A 27270-nucleotide genomic window follows, 5' to 3' on the forward strand; every position below is an offset into this window, starting at 1 on the left:
AGTGTCATTACACTCCGGTATGTCCGAGGTGAGTTTAGAAGCTGGCATTTCGTGTCACTATAAATTTAGCAAGATCCTCGTAGAGTTGACCGTCGTTACGCGGCGAGACGCGTCTAAAAAAATAATCGGCCAGCCAAGCGAAGACATCGATGATTACGTTCTCGCCTTTCAAATTTTATGTTTCAACGATGCGGATGTTTGTAATTATAAATACATATACATTTTATACATTGACGTTGACGGCTGACACGGCCGAGAGATAATGTTATGATATTAACGTTATATATTCTTTCGAATTCAGTCGGAATTTGCGTCGGAGTTGCGTCTTTATTTATAAACCTATAACGATATTTAAACGCCGATTGGTCCGTCATAAACATTGTTGATATGTAAAGCCATCGGCGAAAAAATCGAAAGTATATTTTTTTGTTAAGTATGTAGATAATAAGATGGGAATGAGGATTTTCTCTATCAAGAATATTTTCATCTCTTACTTAGTCGCGCGATTATACTCGGCTAGAAGTCCTACCTATACCTAGGTAGTGCTAGGAAGACTCGTCGTTCTCAAAATAATCTAAGTGTTCCGCGCTGGTCCCATATTTAGCGCGAATATCGGACTGATTCGAGTACAGGTCAAACAGAGACCGAAGTTGGAGGCAACATAAATATATTTAAATATATTTAATTAACCGATAGAGAGATTAAATTAACATAAATTTTTTAAATCAAATTAATATTAAGTATTAAATTTTAAATTGACAAACATTTTATATTTGAATGTACTTAAACAAGCACAAAATATACAAACTGAAAAAAAAAATTAGACCTAACCGAAAGATATAAAATTATTTTATCAGAGAAAGTTTATCGAAAAATTATTTCGAATATCTAAATATATCCTTGAATAAATGCGATAGATACGTTATTCTTTTAAACAATCACGTGGAATTAATCAGATAATAGTATCTCCCAATTTTTTAGACTAATCAAGTAAGCAATGATCGAAAAAAACATAAGAATCCAACGCATGTTTCGAAAATGTTTCAAGCATATTTTTTTATTTCAATGTGATTGAACGCGATATGGATCGATATCTCGCGAATCGGGGAGGGAGGGGGAGGGGGGGGGGGTAGCAAGGTGCTTTTTCTCAAGAAATGCATCGTGCATCTCGTCAAAAAACAACGTTGCCGGAAGCGGAATCCACCGCTAGAGAGTCTAACGTTAGAGGACCGACTAAACTTAGCGCTTGAGTTTTGCGATTACGTAAGGTCCAGTAACCCGACGGCGTAAAATTAGGATAGCTCTCCTTGCTCTTACGCGCGTGCGCTCCCCTATTTTTTTCTTTTTATGCGACAACTGTCCTCGTCTCATAGTTCGCTATATCCATCCATCTTGCGACCCGTAACAGAATCCACAATGTCTGATGATAAATAACGTGTTACTTATTCCGTATTTATTAACATATTGCAAGACTTGTCTGATGACTTTCGTGTATAAATGTCAAATACAAATATATATACACACACACACACATACACAAATATTTTAATTAATAATATTGTATTAATATTAATATACTTAATTATAATATTAAATATTGCGCTACACTATTGAAAGAGATATATAATATGAAAAAATAGTAGATATTACAAAATTGCAGACAATGAAAATGATATTATATTATGATACCATTATAAATAAATATCAGTATATATAGAAATAATGTTTAATATTCATTGCGATTTATATTTCTAAGATAGCGTATTTACCTATTAAATATTTGTATATTTGTATGTCGCAGGTTTCGTCATAAAATCAATATTTTATTAAAAAAAAACTTCTTAGAAAAAAATTTTTGAAAATTTTTTTTTTTATGAAATATTTTAATAAAATATACTTAAATAATACATGACTTGATATTTAGCATTACAGATAACATGCGAATTGTCCAGTTGTATTTTAAACTTTGTATTTCATTCGAGAATCGTATTAATGATTATATTATAAACGATTTAAATAGATTGTAAGAATGTGTTATGTGTTAAGAAGTGTTTGAAAAAACGAATAAACTATTATTAATCAACTCATTCATTCATTTTTCTTTTTCCTTATACTCTGTCATTATCATGGATTATTATAACCGTCGGTTAATCTTGCGGAACATTCTGTATCGCTTGACAGATTTACGTTAAGAAATTTATGACGCGTAGAATAATATAACCGATGTGAACTTGACGACTGACTTTAAAAAAAAAAAAAAATTAATAATGTAGTTCGTTTATACCTGTTGTTAAAGAATTCGAAATAGTCAAAAAATGGCCAGAACCGGTTTGAGGTACAAAGAAAAGTGAAAAAGATATAAACAGGTAGCCACGATTCTTTGTCAAACCCGGTTAGTAGTTTCACGATATCTAAAAAAATAACAGAGTTACCGTTTTATCGTAAAACTAAAAATCACCGTATTTCTGCACCGGTTGAGATACAAAGAAAAATGAAAAAAATACAAACGATTCTTTGTCAAACCGATTCGAAAATACGGTAATTTTTAATTCTTTCATATAACGCTAAGACGGTATCTCCGCTATTTTTTTAGATATCGCAAAACGACCAACGGAAAAATAAAATGTGGTACAAACAGGTACAAACAAATTATATTATTAATTTTTTTTTTATAAAATCGGGCGCCAAATTCACATCGGTAATAATATAAGCGTCCGAAATAAGATAAAAGACAATTATAATTGCAATTTCTAAAATCTTCTTAAATATTAGAGATTAAGTGCTGTGGTTAATTATAATGAAAAAAATTTCCAAAAATTTTTACACGTGTAACAAAACGTTGACAATATTTGCAAAAAAAAAAAAAAGAAAATTTTTCGAATTCATACTAGGGCTATCAGATGCTACCCTTAGAGTTCTATCTTAACCCAATAAGGTCAACTAACCCACGCCTCTACATAAGACGACCTATGCTATGGTCTCAAATTATGAAATTTGGCATTGAAAGACCGGTTTCAGTTTAGGAACACCATAGGCAAAAAAATTTCTGACCATCCCTTAAATACTGAAAATGTTTCACGATAGGTTAAACGTCACTCTTCTACACATTGATCATAACAAAATGGACGGCTAAAATTTCATAGTTTTCCACATTTTTATTTCTACGCATTTATGTATATGTACATACACTTCTTATGTATATCTGTTATTGGTTAAAGGAATATAAAGATTATATAACGATTTCTTTTTTTATTCTTAATAAATATGCATTACGCGCCACCTCTGTAATGAAAAAAATGTTACTTTAATGAAAATCTATCAAAAATTCAACAAATATATAAAGAATATTTTATGCGATACATTATTTTTATTTGCTGTTCTTTAATTCTCTCTGAGAGTTAAATTAATCCTCAGAAAATTATTTAGGATATTGTTATTTTATTATTCATGAATGAAATAAGGAAAAAATTTTATATAATATATATATATATATATATATATATATTGTAGAATGTGGGAATTGGTGTGCTGTCACGAATGACAGTTCGATGATTTTCATATTATTTGGATCGCGTCGAGCGAAACGAACAATACGAATTAAAATAGTCGCCGTGCAGACATAGAGCGGGGTGTACGTATCGAAATTGAAAATAACGACGATCGGATAACGATATCTCTGATTGTAATCAATTTTCTTTAATTGTTACTAATAAATATAATCAGTGACTTACGATATAACTTACTCGAGTATTTTCCGTCTCCGAATCCTATCTCTCTCTCTCTCTCTCTCTCTCTCTCTCTCTCTCTCTCTCTCTTTCTTTTTCTCTCTCTCAACATTAAAAATAAAGTAGAATAACTAACAAACTCTACAATATATGTATGTATATATATATATATATATATATAATTTATAAATAATTAAAACAATTAAGATTTATGTATTAGTATGAATAATATTAGGCCTCGTTGAAAAAAGTAATTTTTTTCTATAAAACGTTTTTATATTTTATTTAATTTAATGAAATAATAAAATAAAAAAATTAGTCAGTTTCTAGGAATTAATTTTATTTTGATTAGAATTTGAACAAATACCCGTATTATTTATTATTGGAAATCTTTTCTTTCTAAGTTCATGCCTATATATTACAGTATAGCCTCGATATATTTACAGTACCGTGCCTGTACAAAAATGATTTGAAAAAGAGCATCGAATGCCACTGATATGGTATAGCGCCAAAAATTTAAATTACGCGGCAACTGCTTCGTTCCGAAAGAAACGATTGTATAGAAATAATAAAATACAAAATATTATATATGATGTTCTACGATAGAAAGAACGTTCTGTGAGTATTGTAAGACAATAAAAGTACCGGACAAAATTTCATAACAAGAATTCATTATTTTCACACGATGTTATAAGTAAAGATAAAAAGTTTATTTATGGATTTCTGTCCTTTTCACAATATTACATTTTCTTCATCGTAGATATTATACTTCGTATATAGCGGGTATATGTTTTCTTACAGAAAGATATTATTATTGCCACTCAAATGTGCTCATTACTTCATGCAATGGCACGAGCCATGACATGACGGCTCTACTGAACTATCCGGCTTTTTAAGTAATTTTTTTTATAAAATATAACCAAGTACATGCTGATATATTCTATGTATTTCATTTATAAATGATCTATAGAAAGCGTAGATTATTCATAAACGAGCCAGCGACATCATAACAACTGACAAAAGAAATAGTTATTAATAGCTACTTAATAACTATGTCCTCTTTTTATTAGAAGTAGTAGGGACAAATTTATCTTTGTTACAAAAGAATAACTTTGTTAAGTAATTCTATCTTTCTCACCCGAGTAAATAAATCTGCTTACGTGTAAATGTCTAGGGCTTCGTTATCTTGGGAAAATGATCTTATAATTGTCTGTAAGAAATGTTAAAGAATATCACCTATTCCAGATCACTCGTCTGTTTTTTTTTTTTTTTCTTACGATTTTCACAGTAAAGAGGCTACGTAAAATAGAGTCTAAAAACTTGATCGTAAACTAACTCCTTATACATATGCAAATAACTTTGATCCTCAATAGTCCGATGCTTAGCCATAACTTGAATAAATTCTGCAGATGAGACGATTGTCGATTTGCGATATTCGTACTTTGTCTCGCACAAAATAAATTATTGAAAACATAATTCAACGATACTTATTTTTAGAAATTTTTTGAAAATACATAAATAAACCTAGAACTGCACAAGAATCATTTTAGAATAATATTTTTGCTCATAGATACGATTTTCCCGAATCTCATCCCTATAGATATGATTTTCTTGAATAGTATAAACTATTTATTAATATTTTAAATTTATTAAATTAAAAAAAAAATTTAATCTTTGTTAATATTAATTTTAATAATTCTTAATAATAAAATTAAAATACACATAAATAATAATAATAAACCTACAAGGAAACTATATTATAACAAGTGACATGAAACAATTTCGATATAAAGTTTTTCTTTCATCTAAATTTATAATAACTGTTTATAAATTTAGATGAGTCGCTGTTCTATTTCAATCAATTTTTTTTTTTTTAAAGTAAAACTCTTTATAGAAAACTTGAAATCATTATAATAATGAGATTCATCAAAACAATATTTTTTTCAACAAGCACATGTGTAATTAAAATTCTTATCTTGTTTTCTTGAATGCTTTTTTATGTTTCTTTATACTTTATTTGTACTTTACTATTTTTTTTTTATTTTTCTTTGTATTTTTCGGAAATGAAATAAAAAATAAAGTAATGATGAAAGAGACATCACAGAACCTCAAATATTAATTTTCTAAGAGCAATAAATTGGGGATAACTTGATAAAATAGCATTGATTTGAAACTTAATTAAATCGTATATTTAATTTTTTTCTCGAACTGTCAAATTAACGAAAGAATTATTCGGCTGTCAACTGCTTACAATTTTATATTTAATCTCTTCGTGCGCAATTACAGTAATGCTTTATTGCTATAATTTTATCTATTACATATCTATATATTTATTTTCAATATCATTTAAGAGAAACTGATATTAAAAGAAGGATTACGACGTAAAAGTTCAATTATCTCTTATAAGCAAAATGTTAAGTGCTTTGTATCTTTTCGTACCTTTGTGAATCGAAAATTTATAATATTTTAATCGTAAGCCTTTTTCTTTTTATAAAAAATGCTTTCTAGTAGAAACTTGATTTTTTTTGCTGAGTCATTGGAATCTTAAAAAAAATTGTAGGATGTCAAAAACATTGATAGAACGTTTTTGTGCTCAAGAGACTACGATCGAGATTGACCTACAGACGATTAACTAAGCACGTTGCATATGGATTCCGCCAAGCTAAGATACGTAATCGCCGTATTCAATGCAAAGTGTACTGATAGACGGAGCATGTACAAACAGATGTCACGGACGTGATCGCTGCGATATCTCAGTCAGATATGACCGGATGTAGGGGAAACTACTTGAGATTTTACCTGAGATATAGATTTTTCTATTTTAGTTTTTCTATTTTAAGATTGGCTATTTTAATTTTTTTAATTTCTTTTAGGAATTAAAAGGTATATGCACGATGTTGCCTACACATAAAGTCGGTATTTAAATTATATAATATTTAATAGAGTCTATGTGAACAACTTGACGCATACATGCAACAGATCTCTTACAATTCATCAATAAACGATTTCAAAAATCTTAAAAATATTGATAATTATATTATAAAATATTCACATACGACTATTATATATGAATATTTATTATAAATCTCTCTCTCTCTCTCTCTCTCCGCCTCACCTGCTTCCCCTCCCCCTTCTCTCTCTTTACTTGGTGAAAAGAAGCAAAATTCTTTTATTATTTTCTTCCTATTATTACAACACATTTTTCATAAAATTAAATATTTCTACAGAGAAAATGTTACAATTTTGATTTCATTCTTTAGAAAACTTTTTATGATTAATGAAAATCTTGCAATCTTATTACTATAATATTTAATGTAATATTTAGGATGAGTTAAAGGAATCTGGCAATTTTCAAAATGAAATAAAAAAATGAAATATAACTTATTAAATATTTATTTCTTGTCAGATAACAATGAAATGCCATTTGAGTATATTACCTGATTTTTATCCATTTTTTAAATTAAAAAAAATTTTTCACATTATTAAATGTTCTCCGCATTTATCCTACATTACTTTAATCTATCATGCAGGTTCACTGTTTGCATATCTGGTATAACTATAATTTTTTATATATGTATATTACCAAACTCAAGGCCAGTATACAGCAAAAAATTGCAGTTATACTAGACAACACGAGGCAAACAGTAAATTTGCATGATAGATTAGAGCAACAAAGTAAAATAAATGCGGAGGACATTTAATAAATGGAAATTTTTTTTAATTTTAAAAAATAAATAAAAGATCAAGTAACATATTCAAAGGACATTATATATCATTGTTATCTATCAAGAAATAATAAATAAAGTTGTATTTTATTTTAAAAATCGTCAGGTTTCTTTGACTCATCTTATACTATATATCTTTTTATTTCAGGGATTTTATTTTTAAATATATATATATTTTACTAAACATGTTTTTTATTATATGCAAACTGTTACATTACAGAATAAACTTTTTTTTAGAAATATTTGTATTTCTTTTTTGACGTAATAACAAGAGAGCAATTTACTTTCAAAAATATTAAACTTTATTGTCAAGTGTTTGTTTCACGATCTTTTTATATATATTACAGATTTTTTTTTTAAATTTGAATTGATAAAGAATAAACTTTTTTTTAGAAATATTTGTATTTCTTTTTTGACGTAATAACAAGAGAGCAATTTACTTTCAAAAATATTAAACTTTATTGTCAAGTGTTTGTTTCACGATCTTTTTATATATATTACAGATTTTTTTTTTTATATTTGAATTGATAAAGAATAAACTTTTTTTTAAAAATATTTGTATTTCTTTTTTGACGTAATAACAAGAGAGCAATTTACTTTCAAAAGTATTAAACTTTATTGTCAAGTGTTTGTTTCACGATCTTTTTATATATATTACAGATTTTATTTTTAAATTTGAATTGATGAAGAATAAACTTTTTTTTAGAAATATTTGTATTTCTTTTTTGACGTAATAACAAGAGAGCAATTTACTTTCAAAAGTATTAAACTTTATTGTCAAGTGTTTGTTTCACGATCTTTTTATATATATTACAGATTTTTTTTTTAAATTTGAATTGATGAAGAATTTGCGTATGAAATATATATAAAAATTGAAATATTCATTTTAATTTGTAAACTAAGAATTTTTACCAGAATTATTATTCTTATGTCGAGATACCCGTAAATTAGTTTAAATTAAATAAAAATAACATTTTTTAAATACAATGGCTATATTTAATAAATAATCAATTGAAACTGGAATCGCTTTCTCCCCATAAACTAAACCATCAACTCTATTCATCTACTGAGATTGGGCGAGCAGATATAAAATTTAACCTTAAATCGAACATTGAGATCTTGATTGAGATCTTAAAAACAAAACTGACATTTAGAAGGTATTACTCGACAGCTGTTCGTTCGAAAAATGAAAGACATGACTTTCTCTCCGTTACGAAAAATCATTCTGTTAATGAGGAGTTACTGTGTTATCTCGATGTCACCATATATATATTGCGATTAAGTGTTTTGATGCGTCCCTCGTCGCCAAAGAAAGAGCTATTTATGCAACAGAGATGAATCCTTGAAAATATTAACCTTTCGTCGGTGGCTAATGCTTTCTAAGATCTGGGTCAGTGGTGATACGGACATTTCATCAAACATGTATCTTTCTCCGTCATCTTCAAGGTTTTTAATTTCTTATTCATTCATTAAAAAAAAATATAAAAAATGTAAAGAACCAAGAGAAAATAAACTTTGTGATTTAGAGCAATAATATCTTCTGTAACTAAAAATAGATAGAAATATATACGATAAAAACTAATTATAAAAACTAAAATAGATATCGAATAATTAAAATTTTGAGTCCAGTAATGACTATAATTCTATTTTGATTATTATTTATACTTTACTAATGGCGAACGCTAAAAAGATATTGCTCATATAATTTATAACGATAACCTGTTTAGTAAAAAAATTAAAGCAAAGAATAAAATAGAGATCAAAGTTATGAAATTAATTCAAACATATAAATTTGAAAATTGAGATTTATTTGATTGAAAAATGTGAGTCAGACAATGTTACTTCTCAACATGAAAAATAATAATGGGTAAACGACCCCGTAACGCGAACCGGTTTAAAAATAATGTCACATAAACGATACGCACTGAACCATCAAATTGAAAGTGAAGGAGAATGCCAATCGGCAGGCATACGTATTTTAGTGAGATAATCATGTTAGATAAGAAAGATGACATGGCGTATACATATCGCTGACTCTATAAATTTTGTCTTTGTTGCAGAAGAATTGATTTTTTCAAAAGACAACATATATGAGGTATATCATGAATACAATATTTTAATAAGTGAATGTGCACATTAAAATAAATAAATATGTTATTAAAAATCATACATACTAGTTTCTGAATTATAAATAATAAAAAATGCTCAATCTTATTTTATTTCAATCCAAACATTTTTATTTTTGTCGTGTATTTATGATTAATCTGTATAAATCATGTAAGAAAAAATTGTCAGAACGACATTGTCGAACTTTGATTCTTGATGAATAATTGAGATTTATATTTCTATAAATCACATATAGATCACAGAAATATTCAAAACTTATACAATATTTAAAAATCATTATTCTAACATATGGCACTTTTTTCAACAGAAAATTGGCATCCTTCTATATGCATTTTGTCTCTTTTTTAAATGTTACAATTATTCGAGCAGGATTGAGAAATATTTCTAAAGATAAAAAAAGAAATCAAAATTGACATATGGAAGACAATTTATTAATTTTTAACGATTCTCGCAGCCACGCGATACAATGTCAGAATTTACGACATTGAGATTCTTACGTTCTCCGCGTTAAAGTTTTTGTTTGCACGCGCTGAATATCTTTTAATGAATTTAAATTTAAGTTGTAAAATTTCAAAAAAGACAAAATGTATATAAGTAGTTGCTAATTTTATGTCTAAAAAAAGCCATATTTTAAAAAAGTATTTTTTAAATATAAGTTTTAAATATTTCTGTGATCCATGTTATTTCTGAAAATATAAATAAATCCTAATTATTATAAAAAATAATTAACTTTTTTGCATTAGATATTTCTAAAAAAATAACTTACATTTCATAAAATTTAATGTTAACATCAATTTGTTTTATATGGCGATGCACGTAATTTAACAAGACAAAACTATTTCACTTATTATGTACAAATATTTTACATATTTCCTTTGTTTTATAATTTTCTATATTAAATAGGTAAACTAATTTTTAATTTAAAAATTGTTAAAGAAACATATAAATTTACAAATAAATCTTGAAGAAAAGAACAAATTTTATGTAATATAAAATTTAGGAAATACAATTTTATCTCTTTTTTAATTTAGAAGTAATATAAATAATTGCAAAACACACAAGAGCAAGAAAAAAAGGCCAAACGTTTACGTATAGAGAGGCAAATAGAATATTTATATCTTGCTAAGATCGGGCGCCATGATCCAAATCTAAAATCTATGTTTAATTCCATGTATCATATTGTAAGTTTATCGATAAAGATTGTATCAAAGTTTTTGGAATGTCGATATTTTTTCTTCGATCAACATGATTGACAAACGATACATCAGTTATGTCAGAAAAAAACTATAGCCCGCGCATTGCCATTGACGCGAGAGCACGTGGTCGTGCGTTCTTACGAGCGACATTACGGGGTTTACACGAGTATCTCCACGGAGTGCGGACTGCGGACACTTCCTTACGTCACGCGCCGGTGCTGCGGCGGAATCACACACTGTCAAGAGCCACCACGTGCTTTGGACATACGTGTGAGACGCCCACGCTCTTGTTGCGACTGTCAGATCGACGTAATTCGTCAAAAAGCGCATGATTCTAAGTGCCGATCAACGAAACGAATGTCGAATATTCGTCTCGGATGATTTTGCCAATATCTTATAACGCTATTTTCGTGCATCATGTGATAATAAGAATGATGGGTATAACGTCACGTATCTCATGCAATGCACTTTGACGTTATAACGAATCTTACGAAGTTGATAGTAATCTTTGGAACTTGGTCAATAGATTACTCGAATGTGCAGAAACGAATGACAATTTACATATAACACACATACACATATACATAATAAATATGCAGCGTACAAATATGTTGTTTCTACATTAATCAATATTTAATCGATATACATAAATAGATGTTATAAATTCTTTAATATTTATACTTAAAGTTTCAAACTGTTAACAGAATTTTATTAGGAGAATAATGACATTATTGACAGATGTCACAATGCCGTTAATATATAGTAAGAATTCTTTAACAACAGCTGGATATATAAAAAAAATGAAGAAAAATAAGAAGAATAAAACATATAGTTAAAAATATAAAAGTTTTCTGCGAAATTTTTTTTGCTTGTTTCATGATTTTTATTTATTATAGTCAATCTTTTGGGTTGTTTGCTTTCCAGCAAGTAACACAAACGACATCATTCTATTTTCTTTCAACTTTAGTGATATAATAACAAAGATAGAATTGACTGTGTCGTCTGCTTGTTGGAAAGCACCCTAGATTTTTTTTTCTCTCAAGGAAAAAATAAAACTTTGAAAATTATATTTCTTTAAAAATTCATCAATTGACACCGTATATGAAGTTATGTTCAATGATAGGATAGAATTTTGGCGTATTTTGTACCGGCATGTGACTCGTAAAAATGTCAAAAACGACTGTCACTTGCACATATCTGTCACCGGCAAAATAATCATAATAAACAGACGATTCAACTTGGTCATATTTCAAGCTGACATGAATATAAACAATTGTTATTCAAGAAATTAATGATAGCAAATTTTCACGGTGAAAACTAAACTATATTATATTCATGTACCTGGTCTTTCATTGCCCATTCTTTGTTCTAAATGCATGGCGGCCGGAGGTAGCATTCTCTTTGATACTTCAACGTCGCAAATTCAAGTGAGATAAGTTTTTGATCTTTTTTAAAGTCTGGTCTTTATAAATATAGATACATCTATACACTTCTATTTTTTATCTTTAAGGCACTACTTTTTTGTCTAATAATAAACTCTCGAGTATAAATTATAAATATGTACACTTGTCAGTATATTAGTTATTGTTTATTCTTCTCTTTTTACTTTTAGAGCAGAACGTTTTTTTATAGCAGAATATTTTCGAGTTAACAAACTCCACAAAACGATACTTTTATACGCATCGTGGACACGATATTACGAGTGCTAGTTTCCGTCAGTATAAAAACTTGCAAAGATTTGTAATAATTCCTATCGCTTGGAACGTCTCGACAAGACTCTCCGTCAGCTCTTCAAATGTCAAAAATGACAGATGGGTCTCAGTAATCACGCTGAATACAATCTCTCTCGAGTCTTTTTCTCGACTGCCCCGAGTTACACGAATGATCTTATTCGAACCTTCATGCGAACTATTTAAAAGCTGCGACAGCTGTGCTCTCGCTTCGACACGAACTTGCGAAAACACGTTGCTTGAAAACCGGTTCGATTAAAACACGAGCGTCCGATCTGGATCACGAGGCGATGACGATGGCGATGCTCGAGAGGACGACGCGAGGACGACATCGGCATTGTCGACGGCGACCTAACCGCCAGGACGCTTCTTCGACGCGGCTGCATTTGACGAGACGAACTCGTCGCGACACGCGACGGCGACCACAATCGCCGAGATACCGTCCGTTCGCGATCGTCCGGACACGATTGCCACATCCGAGTGTCTCTCTCACCTCTCCTTTCGCCGATAACAAGACGGATGATATCCGGAATGCCCAAATATCGCACGTCGACGCCACCGCGACCCGTTTCTTCTTCCCTCTTTTTTTATTTTTTTTTATTTTTTTTCACTCGCGAGAACGCAACCGATTCGATTCGTAATCCCGCTCGACACGACCGACCCGACTCGTATCACGCTCGGCGCGCGACTGCCGACCGCGAGAGACGCGACTTCGCTTTTACCCCACTATCTTCCCGCGATCGGAGCAACGCGAGACACACACGCATACATACGCGACGCGATAGAGTTACGTCACGCACTCGTAACGATAGTAGATAGGTAAAATCATCGCGCAGCGCAGAATGAGTTGGCGGGAAAACTTCACAGCCGAGTAAACGAAGGTTGTCGTGAAAACATTTTGTCTTAGGGCTCGCTATTATACGTTTAAACATGTAATTAGCATATCCGTTTATTAGAAACATTTATTTCCGAATTCGTGTTTTTTAATACTATGCGTTTAAACGAAATTGTTTTAAAAATAAATAATGACTGGAACTCTGTTTAAAATTAGGGCTCAAATTTTATATATTTTATATATTTTTTGAATATACGTGTAGTCGTGAAACGTTTATCCGTTTATTTACTTAAAAAAAAACCGTTTACTATTATACGTTTATTATATGTTTACTATACGTTTACAATTTAAACGAAAACACGTTGACGCGTTTACACGTTTAAATTAAAACGTTTACACGTATTATTAATATCCATTTATTAACATATTCCTTTATCCAGTTAAATTATTAAAATTAACTGAAAAAAAGCATATAAAAATAACACAATGTGCACGTATTTTTAATTTTACATTATAAATGTTTCGAATTATTAGTGACAAAATTTATCTGTTCAAATTTACAGAAAAAATGTAACATTATATGTATAATAACAATAAATAATGTTAAACTTTTACACAAAAATTATGTCAAAAAATAAAATTTACTTTTAATTTAATTTATTTTTATGTTAAATTATAACATAATATTACTTTTTTTATTCTAACATATGTCCAACATTTATTATTTATTATTTATTAACAGAAAAATTTCTGTGGATCTTTTGAGACGCGATTTGTGTTAGATTTAACACAAATTTTCCAATTGTGTATCTTGACTTTATTTATACAGGGTGTCCCCGAATCAACTCTCGTGGGTAGATAGAGCGTAATAAAACTATAAATTGTTTTTATTTCTTTTATTTTTTACGTAATTTTGTAACTTTTTCTTAATTTTTTAAAAATTTATAAAATTTTTATACATTCCTTTCACGGCATAAATGTAACGCAGATTCCTTGAACGATTGATACGCCCCTGAATATTAGTCCTAAAACATGGCGAAATACTACGTCATCAATTGCAAAAAGACCAAGTGTCGACAATACGTATTGTGCCAGAATAAACCTGCGGCGCAAAAAAGCCTCCTACTTGTTACTTGTTATTAGGCGCATAGTATAACTAGTATGGGCACTCTTTGTCGACACTTGGTCTTTTTGCAATTGATGACGTAGTATTTCGCCATGTTTTAGGACTAATATTCAGGGGCGTATCAATCGTTCAAGGAATCTGCGTTACATTTATGCCGTGAAAGGAATGTATAAAAATTTTATAAATTTTTAAAAAATTAAGAAAAAGTTACAAAATTACGTAAAAAATAAAAGAAATAAAAATAATTTATAGTTTTATATTCACAAATATATTATAGTGTTACCTCTGTGATGCACTCTCACAGATTTCACACTACCACATATACAACAATTGTCTGATTGGTTTTCCTCCCAAAAACATGATGGAAGCGCAGAACGAATCGACGCAAACCCTGAAAAAGCTCGGAGTGTGCATATAGTATTACTATACTAGGCGCGGCGAGACAGTAGTCGGAGGGCTCTACAAAAAACGTACAAAGGACGTACAAAGGGCGTACTAAAAGAGACACGTACAGTGCACTCTGCGTTTATGTCTACTACCCACGAGAGATCCGCCAATTCGGGAACACCTTGTATATCAAGAAATTTATATGGTTTAAATTAAAAAAGCATAAAAAGAGATATTTGAAAATTATATTCATTATAAAATAATTCCTTTTGTGACTTTTCATGTATTACAACAAAGAAATTATGTGCTATATTATTTTACGTATATTAAATGATAATTTTATAAAGATAAAAGATTAAATCATATGCTACCTAAATACTGATAAATTTATTATTTTATATATTATGAATTATAAGACAATATACATAATATTAATAATAAAGCATAATAAAATATAATGTGTTTAAATATCCAAATATATTTTATAATCTTATAAAAAATAATATTAATCTTAACTTTCAATAATCATAAAGTACTTAATAATCATATAATCATAATAAAAATGTATTTTAGGCCCCCTTTCGCCTTTATTAGATATATGTATTTAAAAAAATGCACACAGTATCTCGAGTTTACTGTGTGCATTTTTATTTTTCGATGTGCTTTTTGTTTAAAAATATAAAGAAAATCGCAAAATCAGAAAAGATGTTAATTGCAAAATATTTTATCCTACATAATTATTCAAATTATTACTCACCCCTGTGAGAACGTGTACGCATTATTGTGGAAGATGCAATAATCACAGATAACTTATAATTTGGTTTGTGGTCTGTTCGATAGCTCGATGAGGAATGGACGGACTGAGTAACAGTTTAGCATCTTCTCTCTCCCCACCTACTTAAATTGCAAATGGCTGAAAACCTAACCCTTAAAGTTTCCGAAATATAATAGAATTGCAACACGACAAAAAGAAAAGAGGATAACCAAGATTAAGACAATGACAAATTATCCAGCTACAACTGAATATACCAATATATTTGAATGCGCCTTCTCTAGGCATTGGCCAATCACAGCCATTCCATTCTTTAGAAAAATGGCCACAGAAGGGGAGGTGGAGGATAATGCCGATGGCAAGACTCGCACCTCTCCGTAATTTTTTTCTTTTTTATGCTTTTTTCATTTAAACCATATAAGTTTCTTGATATATAAATAAAGTCAAGGTACACAATTGGAAAATTTGTATTAAATTTAACACAAATCGCGTGTCTCGAAAAATCCACAGAAATTTTTCTGTTAAATAATAAATAATAAATCGCCAGTCAAGGACACTCGAAGGGATTGTTTAGTGTATTAGGCCCGATAAATAGGAAGATTCTCACATACCCCCGAAGGAGTTCCCAATTCTCCGGAGGATGCGTAATGCACTTCCCCTACGTTAACAAAAAAAAAAAAAAAAAAAGATATGTCAAATCGGACTCATATATATATATACACATATATATAGGTATATATAATTATTCCGCGAGTAGTACGCATTATGAAATAAAAAAAGGAGTGGGGATGACAGGCGAAATCGGCCACAGGCTTGAGTTATAAGAATAAGAAATAATTTAAGCTGAAACTCACACGTACATAATTCATTCTTGTTGTTTTCCCCTTTTTTGACAGTGACACACACATACACACACAAACCTGCGCGCACACGGAACAAAATCGGACATGTTCAGTTTAGGGAAATTGACATTACAGTCGGACCTTTTATCCTAGGACTCTCTTATGCTACGAAACCTCTTATCCTACGACAAAAAATCCTCTCATGCTACGACTGTGAAAGGGGAATTATACCTCCACTCTCAAATTTTTGTCATAGGATCAGAGGTTTAAGAGGAAGAGGTCCGACTGTATTAAATCCATACTATTGTATTCTATATTGTATTCATTTTGTATACTATAATACCATACTATTCATTATAAAAAAGACAATAAATGACCATAAAAAATTATAGTGTATGTAAATTGTTAAACTTTGAGAAATTGCTAGACAAAGAAAGAAATAATTATCCTCGCATTTTGATTTCGTGAAATTTACAATGACATTTATGTGGATTTTAAAAAAGTAACCAATTTTCAATGATTTATATAAAGTTATAAACAAAATTGAAAAATATATTCAAAGAATGACAAAGAAGATGTGTATTGTCTACTAAACAAAGGAATTCCGAATGAATGCGTAATTGATGCAGTTACATCTTCAGGGCTGAAAAAAGATGTGTACTTATAATCCGAAACAGAAAAAAACTCGTTGCAAAGCAAGAATTTTTTTCTTAAAATAACAAAAAATGGCTACGCGTAATTTTTTTAATATCAATGAGCATACATATCACTTGTAACGGTGCATCGAAATACTGGATATTTCCTTGAAGCACACAGATAGTTTTGACAGTATTATTCAAAACGCCATCGTCGTTCGTCGCTATTTTTCATATTGTACGCAGTATGCTCTTCGACACGTGTTTTAAGATTTTATTGTTGAAAACATATAAATTTTCAACATATTTGATCACAAATTTGTTATAATGCATAAAAAATGCTACGACATTGCTACGTAATTTTTTTAATATCAATGAACAATTAAAAATGTCGTGTTGTATTTATAAAAAATTTATACAGTTTATTTTATATTTCCATTAATATTTATAAAATTTGAAACGTTAAATGCTGTAGAGAGCAAGGAATCAAATCAAAATAAAATAGGACAACAATTAAGAAAAACAAATATACAATATAATTCAATAAACTTAGATTTAAATATGAAGACTATTTGGTACAAAAATCTATGTAAAATTTAAGGTTAACATTAAGGTTAACGAATCTGTTTTGGGCTCTTTTTTTTAAACAAGAAGTAGTGAGTAATAATGCATTTGGATTATATCGTGGGATAAAATATTTTGCAATTAACATCTTTTCTGGTTTTGCAATTTTCTTTATATTTTTAAATAAAAGGCAAATGGAAAAATACACCTAGGAGTGAACTCGAGATACCACGTGCATTTTTTTCTATACATATATCACTAATACATTAATGCAATCAAAATATCAAAATATCTTTAAATAACGATGATAAAATTAATAAATATTAATATTTACAATAAACTATTGTACAAGTCAAATATGGCGAGAGATGACTATAAATGGACATAAGACGCCATTGCAATGGGAGTCACAAAGGAACAGAGATCCACAAATAAGATTGCAAAAAGACAGCCCTCCCTAGCCGGGAAAAACTGAATACAGACTTTAGGAGAGGATAGAACGACATGGAAACAATTGGAAGAGGCCTATGTCCAGGGGCGAATGCTCACAGGTTGAAGAAGAAAAAAAAGATTATTAAGTCAAATATATGTGACACATTCGTCATACGCTTTAAAAGAATAACTTGAGTAAAAGTGTGGTACGTAAGGGCGTAAAGGAACTGATTATGCACGGAAAAAATAAATTCATTAAATTTTATTTAACTAGGCATTCACTTTTGCATAGCGCCGAAAATCTTGCAGAAATTAAATCACTTCGTATTGTGAACTTTGATAAATAATTTTTTGAGATATGTATAACACATAAGGAAGTGTTTATTGACTGTCTGTTAAAATTCTAAAACGAAAAAATGTAATAACCTAATGAATCATTTATTAACAGTTTTCAAACCAGTCATATAAACTTTCGATGACTGTCAACAAAAATTTGAAAGCGCGGGAAGGCAGCTTGTATAATACTCATGTATTAAATTTTCAAAGTCAGTCAAGGAAAGTTTAGATAACTATCAACTAGCTTGTTCACACTATTGGTACAGGGCCGAATAAGTTCGATCACGGTGGTAAAAGATTTTTTCGAATTGATCGTTGCCTGACCGAGAGCGGAACGAAATTTGAGCGTGAACCTAGTGTAAATAAAATGTTTACATAGTGTGTATAAGGTAGCTGTCCCAGTTATAAATCATTTAAGATTGATGACTACAATTTTTTTATGTTTAGAAAAAGGATTATACAGGAGAAAAAGAGTTATATATTTGAGTAGACACCCTGTTATACAGGGTGTATACTCAAATTCTGTAAAAAAACTCCCTGAGAATTCCAGGATCTTTCAGACATTTTTGTTCAAAATTCCAAGTAAAATTAAAATATTTTTAGATGCATTTTTAAAATAAGCTTAATTATTAGCGTATGTGTGCAACAATAAATAATCTCGAGAAATATGTACCAAAAAGCATGTGTTGCACAACGTGTATAAAGGATGACAATGGCCTCTTGGATGATGTCGATGACCTTGTGACTATCTGCTAAATCAATTTACGGAAGGTCATGATTTATGTCAAAATTTTTCACACAGAATTTGTAGAATGATAAAGTGTATTATCAGAAAAAACTTCATTACCGAAATGGAACAATAAACAAGAATATTCGGCTTAGCCGAAACGTTTCCTGCCTAATTTATACGATCCTCTATAATTTATCTATAATTTATTTAAAAAATGTAGTGTACATGATATATAAAAAATGTTATTATATTCCCTTTCTCTCTCTCTCTCTCTCTCTCTCTCTCTCTCTCTCTCTCTCTCTCTCTCTCTCTCTCTCTCTCTCTCTCTCTCTCTCTCTCTCTCTCTCTCTCTCTCTCTCTCTCTCCTAATGACTTAAAACATTATTCCAAAGTGAAGGTACACAGTAAAGAAGAAGAGAGGGAAGCAATTAACACAAGTGCCAAAAATGTTCAACGCAATGAAGTAAATGTGCCAGTTGAACGAACGATACGTCTTATCTCCGGCGTCAACTTAACACATAACAGATAACTTGACTCTCAAGACTCGTACCGCAACTGACAGATTACGTGACAATTACGTGATTCCTTTTCGTATCGTTGTTTCGACCGATCGATTTCGCTGGCGAATAGTCGCGCGTTCGCAAAATATATGATGTCATCTCGCGCGACATCGAAATTATAAACAAATCGCGATTTTAATTTTGCGATCGCGCTTCGAACATTATCCAAGGCCTCATCTGTACTATTCACATTTTATTGATAGCTGAAGCATTAATAAAAATACAAAAAATTCGTATCAACTCTTTTAGTTCAGTCAATTAAAATATCCTTAATTAATCCGGTCGACGATTCAAATTGTAACTCAAAAGGTCTTCCTTTTTTTTCTGAGCGTAACATAAAGATTACGATTTATTTCTATCGCTATATATTTATACTATGTATTCATTAATTTTAAAAATTATCTTTGTTTATATAACTCTATTTCAGAAATTTTCGAAAAATTATTATTCCTATCTTTGTTTTTCTTTAATATTAAACACGTACAATGCTCAATGATGTGAGATAACGAAAAATTTGTCTAATCACAATTGTCACATGTAATGTGGTTTATAAAAGTAACTTTCAATATCTCTTATAAGACTCACAATTTTTATCATGCTAAAACTACAACGATAAAACCGTCGAACGATATATCCTTGATATCGCCGTGTTATTGCAAGTGCTTTCAAAAGTGCGTAATAATTAATTACGGTTCGTATAGTTTCGTAATTAACTCAGCCATCGATTAGTTAAATTATGAATCTTTTCACAAAGATTTCTTATTCAATAACTGTATTCGGTATATATAACCTTTTCAAAATGATAGTAGAAATCATCCTTATCTTATCGGTAAAATGCTTGTATTACATATTCTTATTTTTATTTAGTACTCCTGTACTTTGTACGACATTTCAATGAAGTGAAATATCCCGCAACTTGAAAATTACTCTTTAATTGTAAAGTTCGATCAATCATAAATCTTATAGAATAAATAAAAAAATGGCAATATACTTAAAATTATTACCGTAATTTTAACGGATACCAGAATTCTTCTTCAAATTCCTTAACAATTAATCACAACAGTTTCTTAACGTTAACATGATAGAAAATGAGACTCCGTTCATAAAAAAAGTACTAAAAGAAATATCAAAATTTCTCTTATTCTTTAGATAATTTCCGTTAAAGTTTGTTTTAAAATTATTTATCTGCGATTAAATTTCTAAATAATACATATAATTCATTAACATTAAAAAAAAAGTATTGCTTCCTTCTTTCAGCTCTTAATAAACTCAATTATATATCCCGCGATTTAGTCTCAATTAAATATTATTTTAAAGTGGAATTTATATTTAAAATACATGATATAAGGTTTTATTTATGAAACCTAAAAAAGATTTCACATATCAGTTTTGTTTATATCAAATTAAAATTACGAAACATTGTCATACGTGATGGCACTTGCTTCTTTGTAGTATTCTTTTGTATAGAGATATTGCAAAAATGTGCGTGGTATGTAGATAAAAAAAATATATAAATATATGCAATAATAATAGGGGAAAGTCGCCGATATCATACCGGCTCCTAAATTGTATCATCTTTATATTTTATAAAATCCGAAGGCCTAGTGTCATCTGAGTATTATCCGAGATTTGTCTAACCTCATAAAATTAGTAGAGGGAAATAAATGTTTGTCCACGAAAGCATCCTGTTAAAAAGAGCAAGTAAAGGTTACTCTGTTGTATACTTTGTTATCATAATTTGAAAAAAAAAAAGTCTCTTAAATCGTACCACTTATGGTTCCCTATATGATAAACTAGTATGATGAAAAGTATAGAAAATATAGAAAAGATGATCATAGGGCGTAATTTTTCTAATACTTAATCGCTCTATAATGATCGATTATCTTTAATAATGACTAAAAGACTATACAATAGGATATGATATCATACTCTATTGTACCGGTACAATGTGGTGATTTCTTTTCTTTTTTATAAAATATAATAATTCAAAAGTGGATATACGAATCTTGTTGTAACATTGTTTGGTAATTATTCACTTATACGGAGTTAGTATTAAAAGTTATTAAGACTCACTCATATATCAATTATTCACTTATACGGAGTTAGTATTAAAAGTTATTAAGATTCACTCAAAACAATTTCTGTGTAAGTGGAAAAGATACTTAATCGTGTAGATTGTCAAAGTTTACTATTATTACTATCAGAAAACTTGTGTTAATAACTTTTTAATAAATGCCCAGCGCGGCCTAAAATCTTCACAACATTACTCAAGATGATCACCTTAATAACATATGTGAAGGACATTGAAATCGGGGGTGGCTCCGTATAAGTGAATAATTACCCATTGTTTCTAAGAGAGGCTACATCTGTAATTGTTGCCAAAATTGTATCACTTGCAAAGGTTTTAAAAAAACGTATCCGTAGTAGATATTGTTGTATAAAAAAATTAAAAAAAAAAAAAAAATAAATATCACAAACAGATCAAAGATAAATCCCCATCAATTTTTGATCCATTTTTATTCAGCTTCTGCAAGTTGTAAAAAAAATTGAAAACTGGTCCAAATTGTAGGCAACCTTACCCTATACAGCTATGTGGAAATTAATGCGAGATGCGCCGCCTCTACGTACAAAATTAATTTTGTCGCTCACTGATATTCTTCGGAGAGCGCAAGGCGCGCGTATGAAGAAAAAAAAATATAGGATATACAAACTAGATCACTAAATAAACCGTTTGCGCGTGAGTCGCCATTAGCGCGTGCTCTCTAAACACCTTGCGCAAATCCGCGCGAGAGCCCCTTTAACGATCTGAACAAATCGTGAAACGGTCGGTGAAGAGATCCGTGCTTCTCGTTAGCTCGTCGCCGCTAACGCAGAGAAGACCATTCGCATTCTTTTCGCCTCCTTCGCGATCTTTGTCCGACCGGTCGCTCCAATTGCCTAAATGTCAAGTACTAATTACTATTAGGTCAGAAAGTCTTTTCGTAGTTTGAATCGCCCTTTTTGCATAAAATAAAAAAAAAATTAACCTAATAATTTTCGACGATGTTCTATTATAAAATTTCTAGATAATGAAAAGTCTACAATCAAAGAAGGGTGAGTAAAATGTGCTGATTTTTGCCCAAAAAGTGTAATTTTAATCACTTTCCCACAGGGTTAGACCAATAAAACGAGTACTTTCGTATTCAACAACTCAAAGACGATTTTGTTGCAATTATTTAATTATTTATATTATAGTTTAGTTTTATAACTTTGTTTACTAAAAACTAAGGAGAGAGAACTAAGGTTGAACCCGGGAAAAACGAAAATAGTAATATTTGAGAAAGGAAGAGGAAGAGCAAGGAGGAGAGAATGGAAGTGGGAAAAGGAGAGTTTAGAGAAAGTGAAAAAGATGAGATACTTGAGGTACATAATGCAGAAGAATGAAGGAGCAGAGAAGCATACAGGGTGGATCATTTTAATCCATCCAGTCGAATATCTCGAAAACCAAGCTCGGGAGAGAAAAATGTTTCAGACAAAAGTTGTATGGTTTCGAGGGGGCCATAAGATGGTACCATTGGTTTGACCTTGAAAAGTAGTCATTTGAAGGTCACGTGAAGGTCACTTCAAGTTTTTTAAATGGAACACCCTATATATTTTTACATATTCTTGTAGCTCATCTCGAGAGCTTTCCAAAATACTTATGACAAAATATTTTTCATTAAGTATTTTTTGAGTTGTAAGGCTTCAAAGTTGCAGTATTTTGACATAAATTACAAGATATCTCATAAAATATTCATTTTTTGATTATCTTACTCTAATACTTTTATGCACAGAATAATGAGACGAATCAATTGGTGTAAAGAAAACACATAATTATGTTAAAGTAAAAATATGTAACTGTTAGTTGCAAATTCAGATTTTTACTTTAACATAATTATGTGTTTTAATTATGCCAATTGATTCGTCTCGTTATTCTGTGCATAAAAGTATTAGAGTAAGATAATCAAAAAATGAATATTTTATGAGATATCTTGTATTTTATGTCAAAATACTGCAACTTTGAAGCCTTATAACTCAAAAAATACTTAATAAAAAATACTTTGTCATAAGTGTTTTGGAAAGCTCTCGAGATGAGCTACAAGAATATGTAAAAATATATAGGGTGTTCTATTTAAAAAACTTGAAATGACCTTCACGTGACCTTCAAATGACTTTTCAAGGTCAAACCAATGGTACCATCTTATGGCCTCCTCGAAACCATACAACTTTTGTCTGAAACATTTTTCTCTCCCGGGCTTGGTTTTCGAGATATTCGACTGGATGGATTAAAATGGTCCACCCTGTATATATATATATATATATATATATATATATATATATATATTATATTAGAGAGAGAGAGAGAGAGAGAGAGAGAGAGAGAGAGAGAGAGAGGGAGAGAAAGAGAGATCTCCGAGTTGAGAAAGCATCGTTATTTAGTATTCAAGTATGTAATCATATGAAATTCTCATAATCAAATCTTATAATATCATAAAAAAAAATATTTTATGTAAATAGAATAATGTACAATAAATAACAAGCATGTGTGTGGTCTCAGATTGCAGTTTCCCTAAAAAATTCTATAATATAAAAAAAGAGCCATATTGTAAAGATGACAGTCTATTAAATAAGATATATTATGCTTTTTGTTTAACATAATATATATAATATATATATATATATTCTCTCTCTCTCTCTCTCTCTCTCTCAATGTTTTATATTTCAATATTATTGGATAATTTATTCATTACACTACTTTCCATGTAAAACTCTCCAATGTAAAACAGCAGGTAATGATTTAAGATTCTTTTCAGCTCATCTGCATTTATTTACCTTGGAGCAGGTATATTATAGAATTCACTTGCTATTTTCTTATTAAGCTATTGCAGATTAATATTATTCACAAATCTTGAGTAATTTATAATATTTTTAAGAAGAGAAAATTATTCGATTAGTATATGTAATTATTGAATAAAATGGAAGCACTCTAAAATATTTCGATAAAATATTTCAACTTTGACATATTTTTTCGCGTTATTAAGCTAGAATTAATCTAGACGATCGTGTATGCCATACATTTAAATTCCATTTATAAAAAGATAAATGAACGGTCGCGGTGAGATTAACGAGTACGATTGAGTATATTTGCGGTCGCGAAGAGAAAAATAAGCGGCAAGTTTTTGTGTCGGATGGTAGGATATCAGTATAACATAATGATGTGACAGACTAGGTTTCTTACGCCAGTCTAATGACCGAAACATGTCAAGGAAACTATCCAATCGTCGACGTTCGTAATAAAAGTGTATATAACGGTAACGCTCGAGAAATAAATTGCACGGGACAAGAAAGCAAGGGCGCGCGGGGTGACGGTAAGAAAGGGTAAAGGAGGAGATACGCAAATGATTCACGAAAATTGTCTCATCTTTCTCCCTCTTACGCGTGTGCTCGATTTTAGAGAACGAACAAGGTCTCTCTCTCTCTCTCTCTCTCTCTCTCTATCTGTCACCGCTCTCTTCGCCCGAGGAGATCTCTCCTGTCAAACTGCCAGGAGCCGCCGATTTTCGACGCCTGGTAATCTATTTATAAATGTCGTTCAGACAAACACACCGCTACTCGAAACGTTACTTGGCCGAACGTCGATTGTCATCGGCGCGAACAATGTAACGTAGATATCAAATTAAAATAAATTTTGCAATCTACCCGTTCCGTGAAAGCGCGGACAGTTGGGGACTTCGCCAGCGCGGCGCCGCCTATTATCTTTGGGGACTGAAATTTATTACGTACGGTAGTTAACATTTGTGTTCACGGCAAATAAACGTGCCATTGCAATGATACTCTTGCAGATAATGGTGAAATTAATAGTTTGTCTTGGCCAACATGTACTTGTCAATTTACGAATTCTACTTCTCACGAAATGCTGAATGTGACCGAAATCAATATCAATGTAATAAAATTAATTTATGTCAGGTTTTGCATCAAAAATTGCGCATCAATACAATTTCATAGTGTGTGTCAATAGGGTAAACTCGGGTAAGATGGCCATAGTTTTTTAAAATGCAAAAAACATACTTTTATTTTTGTTATTTTTTAATAGGGCTTAGCATATTATCTTCACTGAAGCTTAAATTACGTAATATTATCGTAATTAAAAGGAAAATACTTGATAGAAATTTTATACAGGGTGTATACTCAAATTCTGTAAAAAAATTCCCTGAGAATTCCAAGATCTTCCAGATATTTTTGTTCAAAATTCCAGGTAAAATTAAAATATTTTTAGATGCAAGTTTTAAATAAGCTTATTTATTTTAGCGTATCATTTTTTGACATAAAAAACATATATTTTAAACAATGTTATATAAACATAAACAAAAAATATATATTTTAAGCAGATTTTAAACTTAAAATATTTTAAATTATTATACAAAAATTTTTAAATAAGTACTTCTTTGACATTTTTTTAAATTCCCTGAATTCTAATGAAATTTCATGAGAATTCCATGATCTTTCAAGGTATAATAAAATTCCTTGAGAATACCAGATTTTCCAGGTTTTTCCTGGGAGTATACACCCTGTTATATTTAAAAATAGTACAACATAAGACTCTCAAAAACAATGCAATTTCGAAAATTATAGGATAAAAAGAATTTTCTAACAATGAATATATCTTTAGAAAGAATGTACATCTATAGCAGAACTGCTAAAGTTTTTGCACAAAGAATTATTTACACAAAAATAAAGTGTGTATTTATTGTATATTTAAAAAAAAATCGAGATTCTCGAAAACAATGCATTTAGAAAATTGTAGGATAAAAAGAATTTTCTAACAATAAGTATATCATTATAAAGAATATAAATACTAGATTAATTATAGCAGAATTGTTAAAGTTTTTGCACAAAGAATTATTTACACAAAAATAAAAAAACAAGTGTAAATTTAAAAAATCGAGATTCTCGAAAACTGCAATTTCGAAAAGATACTTATTTAATGACAAGGTATATAATATATATATATATATAAAAATATATATTATAAAAGAAATACAGAGACGATACTTCCCTGTTGAAATATCGCAATAATTTGAAAGAATAATAATAGATATACAAGTCATTAAATGAGGTAAAATCTGCGTGGAAAAATGTAATAAAGAAGAAGGCTAAAATACTAAACAAATTGCATTATATATTATCAAAATAGTACAAAACAAGCATTGGCCAATTACCCAACTTTTAAGGAAAAGATGACCATAGTGATGGAAAGATGGCCATAATATTTATAAAAAAGTAGCGAAAACGAAAATAAAAATTATAGGTCATATAACAATTTACATATCTTTATAATATGTCTAACGTCAATTACGATAGCCTAACTGTAATTTATTCGACGTTATAACAGTTTTTAGTGGACAAATGAAAAACTTTGCAGATAGTCAAAAGTAAAAATATGATATAAGATTCACAATATCGTTATATCGAATAATGTATGCACATAAATTACTGTAAATATCGATTATCTTTGATAATAATTAAAAA

At 29.9% G+C, this 27270-nt stretch overlaps 1 protein-coding gene across 3 annotated transcripts in view; it reads right to left on the reverse strand.

Moving 5' to 3' along the window:
• The window catches only part of LOC140666380 (uncharacterized), a 50917-nt gene that overhangs the window by 11777 nt on the left and 11870 nt on the right, over positions 1–27270 (reverse strand). The window contains exon 1 of one of the 3 annotated variants that reach the window (XM_072893510.1): positions 12115–13270. The exons of 1 other annotated variant lie outside the window; for it this stretch is intronic. In XM_072893510.1, coding sequence (XP_072749611.1) covers positions 12115–12169 — 55 coding nt within the window. In that variant the 5' untranslated portion in view covers positions 12170–13270. Of the gene's footprint in view, positions 1–12114; positions 13271–27270 lie in introns of those variants that run through there. One more of the 3 variants, XM_072893508.1, reaches the window with a different exon arrangement.

Source organism: Anoplolepis gracilipes, chromosome 5 (genome assembly GCF_047496725.1).
Source record: "Anoplolepis gracilipes chromosome 5, ASM4749672v1, whole genome shotgun sequence".
NCBI lineage: Eukaryota > Metazoa > Arthropoda > Insecta > Hymenoptera > Formicidae > Anoplolepis > Anoplolepis gracilipes.